This window comes from Pristis pectinata, chromosome 8 (assembly GCF_009764475.1).
Source record: "Pristis pectinata isolate sPriPec2 chromosome 8, sPriPec2.1.pri, whole genome shotgun sequence".
NCBI lineage: Eukaryota > Metazoa > Chordata > Chondrichthyes > Rhinopristiformes > Pristidae > Pristis > Pristis pectinata.
In genome coordinates, this window is record NC_067412.1 from 9,482,214 (window position 1) to 9,496,421 (window position 14,208).

The 14,208-nt window shown below is 41.9% G+C and overlaps 1 protein-coding gene across 1 annotated transcript in view; it reads right to left on the bottom strand.

The window, feature by feature from the left end:
• The window catches only part of cacna1ha (calcium channel, voltage-dependent, T type, alpha 1H subunit a), a 257,588-nt gene that overhangs the window by 201,489 nt on the left and 41,891 nt on the right, over positions 1–14,208 (bottom strand). The window contains exon 5 of the mRNA XM_052022258.1: positions 4,808–5,117. Within this exon, the coding sequence (XP_051878218.1) occupies positions 4,808–5,117 (310 nt within the window). The remainder of the gene's footprint in view (positions 1–4,807; positions 5,118–14,208) is intronic.

The window sequence follows — 14,208 nt, forward strand, 5'->3', positions numbered from 1 at the left end:
CAAGACAACCTTGTGCACAAATCATTGCAAGTGGAAGAACTGTTTAAGAAAGCAAAATAAAACCATGATCTTAGGTTGTATTGAGTATGGAGTTTAAAGCTGAACCGCGAATGCTGAGTTTCTATAAAACACGGGATCAATCATAACGATAGAATAATGGTGCCAGGGATCAGGGACTTAAAACTTCAGTGACGTGGATAAACTGGAGATCGAGTGTCCTTTAACCTAAGAAGAGAGGCATTTCAAAAGAATTAGTCCGAAACATCGAGCAAGGTGAATAACGCAAAGGAGGTTAGAAAACCAAAACATTTAGAGATCAACAAACAATCATGGAGAGCTCACATGGTTGTATGAAGGCAGAATTTTGTTTAATGAACAGGGTGGATACAGGGGAAACAGTAGATGTAGTATATTTGGATTTTCAGGAACCAAAGGACACAGAGGAAAAAGGAGGGTTAGCACGAGGGAAAGCTAATTCACTCAGCTCGTAGTTATGACCTCCAATTCACTGAAAGAGTGATCTAACGAAGTGAATTATCATTTTCTAAAAGGAATTGGATAAATACTTGAAGAACATAGAGCGAGGGAGTGGGATTGACTGGATTACTCTTCTAGAGAGCCAGCATGGGTTTGATTGGTTGAATAGCTTCCTTCCAAGCTGTATTTATTCTATATCTATAATTACATATTCAATCAGAAGAACTTACAACCCAAACTTGCATCTCCAAGCTTTTGTCACCATTTTGCAATGGGAGTTAATGGATCTGCATTCTTGTTTTACTTCTTGTGAGTACCCAGATGGGTAGATTCAGGAAAAGGGGAGATGGTGGTGATTTTGACAGTGCATCAGTCTTTGTGGTAGGAAGTATCCCAATGATAAAAAAAACAATCAAGGGGCTATAAGGAGGAAGAAACTTAAATTCACTTGATTGATTGAAAAGGGCTAAAAGTCCCCTCGACCTGATGACTTGCATGCCAGGTCTTAGACGATGTATTTGAAGATAGTGGATGCATTGGTTGTAATCTATCAAAACTCCCTGGATCCTGGAGAGGTCCCAAGGACTGGAAATGTGCAAAAGTAATAGAACTATTCAAGAAAGGTGGTCGGAAAGGCAGGACATTTAGAACATCGAGAAACAACAATGGAGAGCTCACATGGTTTCATGAAGGCAAAAATTTGTTTGACAAACAGGGTGGATATAGGGGAATGAGTAGATGTGGTATACTTAGATTTCCAGGAAGCATTCAATTAGGTACCACATAAAAGGTTATTGCATAAGATTTTAGCACACAAGATTGGGGGTAATTTATTGGCAGGTGCAGAAGACAGGCTAACTAATGGAAAACAAAACATTGTGGATAAACAGGTCATTTTGGATTGGTTATCAGTAACCAGGGAGGTGCTACAGGGATCAGTACAGGGGCTTCAACAGCTAATAATCTACCTATAACCTATTATGATGACTTGGATGAAGGGACTAAGTGTACTGTGACAAACTTTGCCGATGATACAAAGATAGATGGGCAACTTGTGAGGAGGATACTAAGAGGCTGTGAATGGAGAGAGGTAGGTTAAGTGAGCAGACAAGAGGAGAGCACAGATGGAGTAGAATGTGGGAAAATGTGAGGTTATTGACTTTGGAAGATAGAATGATAAAGGAAATTATTACTTAAATGAAGTGACACTACAAAATGTTGCATTACAAGGGTTTCCGAGTACCCTTTCTTTGTTCCACTTGTAAAAGGGTCAACCCGAAACATCAACTGTCCATTTTTCTCCACAGATACTGCCTGACCTGCTGAGTTCCTCCTGCGTTTTGTTTGTTGCTCCAGATACCAATATCTGCAGTCTCTTGTGTGTCTGCCAAGCAGAGGGGAATGTTGGCCTTTATTCCTTGGGGTATGAAGGGTAAGATGGGGTATGATGCAACTTTACAGGGCACTGATGAGATCACACCTAGAGTACTATGTAGAGTTTGGTCTCCATACTTAAGGAAGGATGTGACTGCAGTGAAAGCAATGCAGAGAACATTTAAATTGCTTAATTCCTTGGTTGAAGGAGTTGACAGATGAAGAAAAGTTGAGCAGGTTGGACCTACACTCAGTGGAGTTTAGAAGAACGTGAAGTGATGTTCTGGAAACAAGAATCTGAGGGCGATCGACTGACTCGATGAACGTAGAACATAGAACAGTACAGCCCAGGAACGGGCCCCTCAGTTCACCAAGTCTGTGCCGAACACGGTGCCAAATTAAACTACGTCTCTTCTGCCTGTACATGATCCATATCCCTCCACTCCCTGCATATTCATGTGCCTATCTAAAAGCCTCTTAAACACCACTGTTGTACCTGCTTCCACCACCACCCCGCAGCCCATTTCCGCCAGCTAACACTAAAAAAAAAACTTGCCCCACACATCTCCTATATTCCCACTCTCACCTTAAATGCATGTGCGGGGCAAGTTTTTTGTACTTTTAGTATTTAACATTTTGTATCTCTAGTACTTGACATTTCTATCCTGGGAAAACGATTCTGACTGTCTACCCTATCTACAGTTTCAGTATTGGGGTTGCCATTTGAGACAAACGAGGAGGATTTTTTTTTCCTCTCAGAGGGTTGTGAATCTAGGATTCTCTACACAAGAGAGCTGTGGTGGCAGAGTCAATGAGCACGAGGTGAAAACTGACAGACACTTAAATTACACAGGAGTCAGGGGGAATGAAGAGACTGTGTGAAATTGGTATCATAGCCAAAACTGGAACAGCCATGATCTCAATGAATGACGAAGCAGGCTCAAGGGTCCAACTAGCCCTGGTTCTTACGCTCTTACGTAGACCCGGTTGGTACACGGATGGGAGACCACCTGTGAATACTGTAGGTTTGCTGCCCGGAGGTTAAAATGATCCAAAGAGCAGGCTAAATTCAACAAGGACCTCAGCCACATTTCACTGCCCAGGCTAAACAAAGACACTTCCAACATCTCACATGGACTGCAGGCCTTCCTTTATTAATGGTGAAAAAAGTGTTTGATGAACAGTTTATTCTTCATGCTGCCAGCCCAAGGTGGGGCAGTTTATCCGTCACGCCAACTCAGAACCAAAGATCCCGAAAGGGACTAGCCCATTTCCAGTATTATTCAATGCTGCCGTTCAAAATCAGGGTCCTTTACGGGGAATTTAAACATTGGATTTAATCAGTTCCATCATGTTCAGTAATCTTAAGCATTTTTATTTGGAGCAAACACAACTCAGAGCACTGATGCAGCACACACAAAATGCTGGTAAAACTCATAGCATTGATGAATTTGATTTCCCCTGTGTAAGTATCTTAGTCAAATGTAGAAAACTTCCGTATCAACAGCAACTAGGTAGTATTTACACGAGGAATTTACTCTTTCCGCATATTTTCTAATGACATACAAAGAGGCCACTGAGCACGTCGAACAATCAGAGCACTCCCATCAGTCCCATTCTCCCACTTATTTCCCTGTAACCTATTTTCCCCGTAACCTATTTTCCCCACATACCCATCAACTTCCCCCCCCCCCAACTCCTCCCAATTCCCCTACACCAACCCACACCAGGGATTATTTACAAAAGCAAATGAACCAACCAGAATACCTCTGGCATGAGAGAGGAAACTGGAGTACCCAAGGGGGAACATGCAAATTCCACATGACTCCAATTTTCCTGTACTCTTCACACTGCCAGCACTGGAAGTCAGAATTGAGCACTGACTGTTATTCTGTGAAGATGTGCATCAGAGAAGCTTATTGTCAATTGATTATGCAAAGTGAAGAAGAGCAAATAACTTGCTGTCAGTCCCTCATCTCTACAGTCAAGCATTAAGAACACTAGCTTGGAATACATAGAACAGAGAACAGTGTAGTAAAGGAACAGGCCCTTCAACCCATGATGTTGTGCCAAACTAATTAGGCTAATTACACCTAATCCCTTCTGCCAGCACATGGTCCATATCCCTCCATTCTCTGCATTTTCTTGTGCCTTTCTAAGAGCCTCTTAAACGGCTCTATCATTATCTGCCTCCACCACCACCCCTGGCAGCGCATTCCAGGCACCCACCACTCTGTGTAGAAAAACTTGCCCCTCACATCTCCTTTGAACTTTCCCCCTCTCATCTTAAATGCAGGCCTTCTAGAGTATTAGGTATTTCTACCCTGGGAAAAAGATACCGGCTATCTACTTTATCTATGCCTATTCTTAATTTTATAAACTTCTATCAGGTCTCCCCTCAGCTCCACTGCTCCAGAGAAAACAACCCTAGTTTGTCCAACCCCTCCACAGGCCATCAGATATTAGATTTTACTTCAACTCCTTGCATGCCACCTTCACTTCTTCCCAATGTCTCTGAGCAGGGATCGATCATGTGACAAGAGAAACTAACATTGCATAGCAACGCCGTATCACAAGCATTGTTGCTACCCAATCAGACTCACAACAGTGTTCTTTAGCAGGTGAGTCAGTCGTAACGTTATCACATTCACAGCCTCACTCACGTGAGCAACGTTAGGTGCAGGCATTTGAGTAATATCACACTAACGTCTATTTCTTGGATCAAATAAAATACTCAATCCCACCGATGATGATTCCACACTGTAATATATTAATACCTTACTTTGTCACACCTATACACATATTGCAAAGGCCTTCTAAACTATAGAATTTAATCAGATGAATACCTCAAAGACAATTACTTAATTTGGAGTGTGGATAATTTTGTTACTTATTATCTGAAAAGGAAGTAAAAAAAATAAATAAAAATACATATATTAATGCTCCTGGATCTTACCTGAAAAATAGCAATCCATGCATACCCTATGTTATCAAAATTAATGGCACCCTTATGTGGGTTTACATCTCCGGTTCGGCACACATTGTAATATTGATTCCAGTTTATGCAGCCACTTGTGTTCTTCAGTTCCAGGCCGTACTTTGGGTGGTTGTTAGAATCTAAGCTAAGAAAACATTCAGCTCCATTTTCCTTGAAATTTGGAAGGTCCTGACACTTCTGCATGCCATTATCCCGTGGCAGTGAGCAAATGAATGGAGTCTCATCACCATCAATCTGGTAATATAGAGGTAAAGAAACATTGTAATACCTAAGAAATAAAATGAGAGGGGAATTAGTCAATATTCATTCTCTTCAATTCTGTATTCACAGTGTAAATTTAACCCCTAAAGGTTTATATTGCACAGACAGTACAGAAAGATCCACGACGACACCATTAATTGGTAACTTAGGCTTCATAAAGTGAATGCACATCTCTGCCATTCACTTTGGATGATGGTGGCTCATGTTCAAAGTATTTTTAAACTACCTTTTGTGCTTAGCAAGGAGCGTTACTGTAACTGCTGTGGATTTCTTTCAGAAAATAATAGTTCAGGAGTTGCTGGGAATTTATTGGCTCTCTCTGGTTTCTTTTGGGAAGGTTATGGTGGGCTCGCTTCATGATAGGGGAGCTTTATCATTCTCTTATGGAAGTATATTTGGAAAGAAAAGATTTGTAGGGCAATAGGAAAATCTCAAATGAAGGGACACCCATGTTGTTGATGGGTGGGGAGTGCCAGGATTGTGATCCAATGCATCTAAATTACGGTGATTAGTGGTCAGGTCAGGATAACACTTGGCTTGGAGAGATACTTGGGTGGAAGGCGTTCTCGTGCAGCCAGTGTACTTGTTCTGAAGATCATGGGTTTGGGAGGGCAGCATGTAATGTGTGTGTTCAGAACCATGATCAAATAATACCAGATCCGGCATAACTTAAATTACACAATCAGGCACATCATGTTACAGATATCCTATTTTGGCACCCTGGGTACTGTATGCCTTCTGTGGGCAATTTTTGTTACACACACCATTAGCTTCTGTGATTTAAGATGTTTATCATACAGTTACACAGGACAGAAAGAATACCCATCAGGCCCTTGTGTTTGAAAGAGCTATCCAATCAATTCCACTCATTTGGACTTTTCCTATTACCCTACAAATCTTTTCTTTCCAAATATACCATCCATAAGAGAATGATAAAGCTCCCATCTTCATTTCAATGTGATGGACTCCATGATCAATAAGTAGTGATCAAACTACTCATTTTAGCACATGAAAATATTTTGGATCAAAGATAAACTTCTATTTAGAATTATTCGACAGAGTTAACATTTAGGTTATTGAAACAGTAACTGTTTCTCTCTACAGATGCTGGGTATTTCTAGCATTTTCACTTTTTATTTCAGATTTCCAGCATCTGCAGTATTTAACTTTTAGATTTCAAGTTCAGCCTCCAATTTTTTGGGAAAATAATCAGCGTGCTATTAACTAAACCTGTGTTTCCATTAACTTCATACTTTGAAGTAGTGACTTTTATTTCTTGAAGACATCGAGATAGGAACCTGTCATCAGTTGCATGCACCAAAATTTACAATGGGGTAGCACTTGTACATTGAATTCTACTTCTGAAATTCCATTGACTAACAAACATTGAAAATGATGAACAACATGCATGAACTGTCCCACTGTGCATTTTGCGCACAGGATAAAGTTTGAATTCCCATCACTTTGTCTCCTTGCTAGGGCAAGATTTCCTACATACTAGATGCAGTCCATTTGAGTACAGACCCCATGACTTTAATCATGTGATACCCACTGTGCACACCTTTTCAGAGTTTTTTTTGATAAAAATCAGAAGCCAAGATCTTGGGTGATTTTTCCTCAGGCTAAATGCTGCTTTTCTGAGTAATGAAATTGGCAGAGATTAGGAATAAAATCTTCCAAGATCTTCACACTCCCACTGTCTCCCTTGTACAACATGCACAAAACCCATACTCATAATATATCATAGCAATATGTACAACTACTTGCATGACTTGCAATTGTGTTTCAAACCAGCATATATTTTTGGAAATTAACATTTAATCAAAAATGTGATAGAGAATATTTAATTCTGAGAAAGTCAATTCCAAAACCATTAAAACATAGAAGATTAGAAGATTCTGAAAGGTCTTGAAAGGGTGAACGTGCAAAGGATTTCTCTTCCTGTGGGAGAACCTAGAACCAAGATGTCTTTATTAGTCATATGTACAGAGTAAAATGCATCTTTTGCGTAGAGTGATCTGGGGGCAACCTGCAAGTGTCGCCCTGCATCCAGCGCCAACATAGCGTGCCCACAAACTTCCTAACCCATACGACTTTGGAATGTGGGAGGAAACCGGAACACCTGGAGGAAACCCACGCAGACACAGGGAGAACGTACAGACTCCTTACAGACAGCGGCCGGAATTGAACCTGGGTCACTGGCGCTGTAATAGCTTTACGCTAACCGCCACACTACCGTGGTGAGACACTGCTTACAAATAAGGGTTTGCCCATTTAAAACAGAGATAAAGCAAACTTTTTTTCTCCATAACACTTTAAAACTCTCCTTCTGAAATGGCTTTGGAAACAGGGTCTTTGAATATTTTTAAGGCAGAGGTAGATAGACTTGATAAGCAAGAGGGTGAAAGATGAGAGGGTAGCTGGGAATCTGGATTTGAGGGTCAATCAGACCATGATCTTAGTCAACGGGGAAGCAAGGCTTGAGAGTTTCTCAGGTAAAATCCAGATTGTCCATGTGATGTACGTGTGGACACTCAGAGTTTCATTTGGCTAACTGATGACGTGAGGGGTATCCATTTGTTGTGATTCTACTGCAATTCTAGGGTGGCATAGTGGTGCATCAGGTTCAATCCTGACCTCAGGTGACGTCTGAGGAATCTGCGTGTTTTCCCATATGGTTTTTCCAGGTGCTCTGGTTTCTTCCACATCCCAAAGGCAAGGGTAGGTTGGTAGGTTAATTGGCCACTGTTAATTGTCCCCTGGTGTGCAGGTGAGTGGTAGAATCTGGCTGGAGTTGATAGGAATGCGGGGAGAACAGGTTAATGGGAAAATTATTGTGGAATGCGATTTCTCTGTGAGCTGCAATGCACCTGACGGGCTGAAATGGCCTCCTTCTAGGGCATAACGAAGTATGAAATACGGCTGCTCTAGCTAAGCCTAGATTTTAGAAATTTCCCAGATACGTGGTTTCTACCTGATAAATCAATTGAGTCACTGATCCGTTCATGAACTTAAGCTGTTTCCTGCCTATATATTAGCTCCTTTGAAGAAATCTTTGGCTGTGGGCAAGTGTAGTGCTTGTGTCATTGCAAATCATGACAACCTACTTCATGTATCCCATTAATTGGAGAACAACATCCAATATCAAACTATTCGCTAGCTGTACCTTCAAACTCGATAACATCAATTGCAACAAAACTCATTACTGGCTGGGCCTCCATTCTCAAAGGCTCATCTCTCACACAGCATCTGAACTCTACTCCAATTACCTTAATACCATGCATGAATTTGCATTACTTTCACACAATTTATCTTCCACTGAACCCCCCTCACAATGGGAGATAACCTTCCCTTAGACAAGGACCATTATTTGCTGAAAAAAATATTATATAATACTTTTTAAGTGCATACAAACTGAATGTGGTATCTAGAAATTTGATACACCACAGTCAGAATTCTATTCCTTTAGTTTTTTTGGAATTAACTCTCAACATGAAAACAGAAAATGTTGTAAACAGTCAACAATATTCAGGAGGATCCTGGGTGTGGTTATTATTTCAAGTTAGTGACATTTCTACAGAAATTAGTTGGATATGTAACAGTTTTTAGATCTGTGACAGAAGGAAAAGCAAGAGAGATTAAACATTGACAGGGATAATGGTGGAAGGTCCAGGATAATGGTAATGGGCAAATAAAAGAAAAAACGATGGGACTTGAAGCAGAAATGGAAACAGCAGAGTCTTTGGTAGTAAGTGCCGTCGAAAACCAAAAACAGGAACAGTAGCCTTGATATGAAGCTGTTGAATCCACAAGGCTGGAGAATGCCTAATCAAAAGATGAGATGCTATTCCATGAGATTAGATGGAGTTCCAAATGTCTCAGAGTAGAAAACCGTGGATTGAGCAGGATTGGAATGGGAAGCAGAATTGAAGTAAATCAATGGTCAAGGTCACGCTTGCCAGTTGAACCATATTTTTGACTCCTAGGTCTTACCATCTACATTCTTAATTGTTCTGATACCATTCATTGATTCTAAGTTTCTAGTTTGCTGGCCATATCTCCTTCTCATCCATTACAGATAAATCCCTCCTCGCAATGGTCTTACACCTACACACTCCCACTTCTTCCATGAACAGCAGTCAACATGCTCCCTGACCATCACCGGCTTCCTCTTTTTGGCTGAGCTGGTTCTCATTTCACTTAACATGCTTCAGCAGAATTCAAACTGAGCACTGTGTGGGTTATTAGTGAGCAGGTGCTGCCTGATAGCACTCTCAACAACACTTGCAATGACTGGGGTTCTATTGTGTTGCTATGTGCATAAGCAAATAAAAAGAGACGAAGCTATAAAGAAAGCAGAAGGCAATAACTCTCATTTGGCTACAGTGTCCGGGTACACTGCAGGTCATACCATGTAATGACACCAAGTTCTTAAAAGGTACATCGCATATCCAGAACTCGACACCCTCCATAACGGAGGCAACAAGAGACTGCAGACGTTGGAATCCGGAATGTCACACAAGATGCTGGAGGAACTCAGTGGGTCAGGCAACATCTGTGGAGGGAAATGGACGGTCGACATTTCAGGTTGGGACCCTCCCTCTGGACTGCTCTGGTCCAGATGAAAGGTCTCGACCCGAAACATCAACTGTCCATTTCCCTCCTTAGGTGTTGCCTGACCCGCTGAGTTCCTCCAGCATCATGTGCAACACCCTCCATAACTTTGTTATGACTGAAGGTAGATTAACGAGAGTAAATTTGCTGGACTGGACTAGTCCTGACTTTTGTTGGACAGTCCATCCTGTGAAGTCTACAACTTGTCAGATCGCCGTGAGTGTTGAAGCTGTGCTGGGACAGCTTGGCTCAAGATCGGGCTAGTTCACAAGTAGGTCTTCAGCAGGTCAGCTTGGATGTCCACATCCTTTGTCTTTCCTACATCCAATCCATTCAGCCTTTTATTGGTATCACATAGAACACAGACCAGTATAGCCCAGGGACAGGCCCTTCAGCCCAGCATGTCTGTACTGACCATGATGCCGATCTTAACTAATACCATCTGCCTGCACATGATCCATATCCCTCTATTCCCTGGCTAGTCATGTGTCTAAATATCGCTATTCTATCTGCTTCCATCCCCCCTGGCAACACATTCCAAGCACCTACAACTCTCTATGTAAAATAAAACTTGCCTTGCAAATCTCCTTGAAACTCCACCCCCCACCCCCCCATCACCTTTAACCTAAGTCCTCTAGTATTTGACACTTATTTCCTATCTACACTTCTCATAATTTTACATACTTCTATCAGGTCTTCCTTCAGCCTACTACATCCCAGAAAAAACAATCCAAGTTTGTTCCAACCTCTGCTTATAGCTAATACACTCCAATCTTGGTGAATCTCTTCTGCACACTCTCCAAAGCCTCCCAATCCTTGCTATAGTGTGGTGACCAGAACAAAGAATGACTTAATTGAATGACGACTGATGGTGGACTCCTTAGGAACAGGTTGAATAGGATCGTCCAGATAGCACCAAGATCATTAAGATGATTTCTTCCCCAAATTTCACCGATAAAACTGGGGACTTCACAAGATCACAAGACAAGGGAGCAGAAGTAGGCCATTCAGCCTGTCGAGTCTGCTCCAAAGAAAAGGGGAAAAGAAAAAAAGTGAGAAATGGGGAAATGGGGAGGGGGGGGGGGAGAGTCTGCTCCATGAGGAAAAAAAACTATTCTAACCCCAATTTCTGGCCTTATCCCCATATCCCTTGGTCAATTAGATATCTATCTCCTCCTTAAATGCCTCCAATGATCTGGCCTCCACTGCTGTACGTGGCAAGGAATTCCATAAATTCACTACCCTCTGGCTAATGGGTAGATTTCTCCTCATCTGTTTTAAACCTGTACCCTCTAATTCTAAGATTGTGCCCTCTGGTCCAGGACTCACCCACCAAGGGAAACAGCTTGGCCTTATCTACTCTGTCCAGTCCTTTCAACATTTTAAATGTTTCTATGAGGTCCCCTCTCATTCTTCTGTACTCCAGTGAGTACAGTCCAAGAGCTGACAAACGCTCATCACATGCAAGCCCTTTCATTCAGGAATCATCCTCGTAAATCTCCTCTGAACCCTCTCCAACATCAGCACATCCTTCCTAAGATATGGGGCCCAAAACTGTACACAGTATTCCAAATGAGGCCTCACTAGTGCCCCGTTGAGCCTCATCAACACTTCATTACTTTTATAATCTATACCTCTCGAAATGAATGCCAACATAGCATTCACTTTCCTTACCACCAATCAGACCTAGTGGTTAACCTTTGGGGTATCCTGCATGAGTACCCCCCAAGTCCCTTTGTACTTCTGTACTTTGAATTTTCTCCCCTTCTAGATAATAATCTGCCTGTTTATTTCTGTTTCCAAAGTGTACAACTGCATATTTCTCAATATTGAGTTTCATCTGCCATTTCCTTGCCCATTCTCCTAAACTACCTAGGTCTCTCTGCAACCTTCCTGTCTCCTCAATACTCTCTACTCCTCCATCTATCTTGGTGTCATCCGCAAACTTAGCCACAAAACCATTTACTCCATCATCCAAATCGTTAATGTACAAGGTAAAAAGAAGCAGCCCCAACACCGACCCCTGCGGAACACCACTAGTAACCGGTAGCCAACAAGAACAGGATCCTTTTATTCCCACCCTTTGCTTCCTGCCAACCAGCCAATGCTCCACCCATTCTGTTATCCTACCCGTAATTCCATGACCTCTCATCTTATTAATCAGTCTCTTATGCGGCACCTTGTCGATGGCCTTTTGAAAGTCTAAATACACATCTACTGCCTCTCCCTTATCCACCTTACCTGAGATTTCTTCAAAAAACTCCAATAGGTTGGTCAGGCAGGATCTTCCCTTCACGAAACCATGTTGGCTTGGACCTATCTTGCCTTGCACCTCTTGGTATTCCATAACCTCATCCTTGAGGATCGATGCTGATAACTTTCCCACCACCGATGTCAGACTAATAGGTCTGTAATTTCCTTTATGCTGCAACCCACCTTTCTTATACAGCAGAACTACACTTACGACCCTCCAGTCCTCCGGAACCATGCCAGAGTCTATCGATTCCTGGAAAATTATCACCAGTGCCTCTGCAATCTCTAAAGCCACCTCCTTCAGAACCTAGGGATGCACCTTATCTGGTCCAGGAGACTTATCAGTCTTTAGTCCATTTAGCTTTCCTCACACCTTCTCTCTAGTAATCTTAACTGAACTCAGTTCCATTCCTTGAGACCCCTGACTATCTGGTATATTGCTGATGTCCTCCACAGTGAAGACTGATGCAAAAGACTCATTTAGTTCCTCTGCCATCTCTTTATCATCCACTATAATCTTTCCCACACCGTTATCGATTGGTCCTATATCAACCTGTCTCTTTTACTCCTTATATTTAAAAAAAACTCCTAGTATCCTTTTGAATGTTATCTGCCAACTTTCTTTCATAATTCATCTTTTCTTTCCTAACGGCCTTCTTAGTTTCTTTCTACAGGTTTTTAAAAAGTTCCTAGTCTTCTGTTTTCCCACTAATTTTTGCTTCCTTGTATGCCCTCCCTTTTGCTTTTATTTTAGCCTTCACCTCTCTCGTTATCCACATTTGTGCTTTTTTCCCCCCATTCAAAACCTTTTTTCTTGGAATATATCTATGCTGCATTTTCCTTATTTCTTGTAGAAATTCCATCCATTTCTGCTCCAACGTCCCTCCAGCTAGCTTACTCTTCCAACTAATTTGGGCCAGCTCCTCTCTCATACCACTGTAATTTCCTTTGTTCCACTGAAATATCGATACACCAGTTATCAGCTTCTCCTTCTCAAATTTGAAACTGAACTCACTCATATTGTGATCACTAGTTCCTAATGGTTCCTTTACCTTTAGTTCCCTAATCACCTCCGGTTCCTTACACAGCACCCAACCCAAAATAGCCGATCCCCTGGTGGGCTCATCAACAAGTTGCTCCAAAAAGGAGTCCCATAGACGTTGCACAAACTCACTCTCCTGAGATCTACTGCCTTGCTGGATTTCCCAGTCCACCTACATGTTAAAATCCCCCATAATTATCTTAACGTTGTCACTCTGACACACTTTTTCTATTTATAACTGCAACTTATGGTCCACTTCCTGACTGTTATTAGGGGGCCTATATACAACTGCTACTATTGTCCTTTTACCCTTGCTATTTCTTAGCTCCACCCATAAGGATTCCACCTCTTCTGACCCAATGTCCTTCCTTTCTATTGATTTTATATCATTACTAACCACCATGGCCACAGCACCCCCTCTCCCTACCCGCCTATCCTTCCTATACACTGTGTACCCCCGGACATTTATTTCCCAATCACATCCGTCATAAAGCCATGACTCAGTGATTGCACTGAGCGATTCTTTGAGATTGCAAATCAGTCAAAGATGGGTTTCCTTCAAACTTAGTAAACCTAAATATTCAACAATATTTTCTTATGATATGGCAACACATTACACATTCCATAGAAGACAGAGGGTGGTTGTAGATGGAGTGTATTCTGACTGAAGGTCAGTGACCAGTAGTGTTCCACAGGGATCTGTTCTGGGACCCCTGCTCTTTGTGATTTTTATGAATGACTTGGATGAGGACGTGGAAGGTTGGGTTAGTAAGTCTGCAGATGACACGAAGGCTGGTGGTGTTGTGGATAGTGTAGAAGGTTGCTGTAGATTACAACATGACATTGATAGGATGTAGAACTGGGCTGAGAAGTGGCAGATGGAGTTCAACCCAGAAAAGTGTGAAGTTATCAAATTTGATCTTCCAAAGTGTAAGGCAGAATACAAGGTTAATGGTAGGACTCTTAGCAGTGTGGAGGAACTGAGGGATCTTGGGGTCCACATTCATAGATCCCTCAAGGTTGCCATGCAGGTTGATAGGGTTGTTAAGGCGGCGTATGGCGTGTTGGCCATCATTAGTCAGGGTATCGATTCAAGAGCTGCCAGGTAATGTTGTAGCTCTACAGAACTCTGGTTAGACCACACTTGGAGTATTGTGTTCAGTTCTGGTCACCTCATTACAGGAAGGAT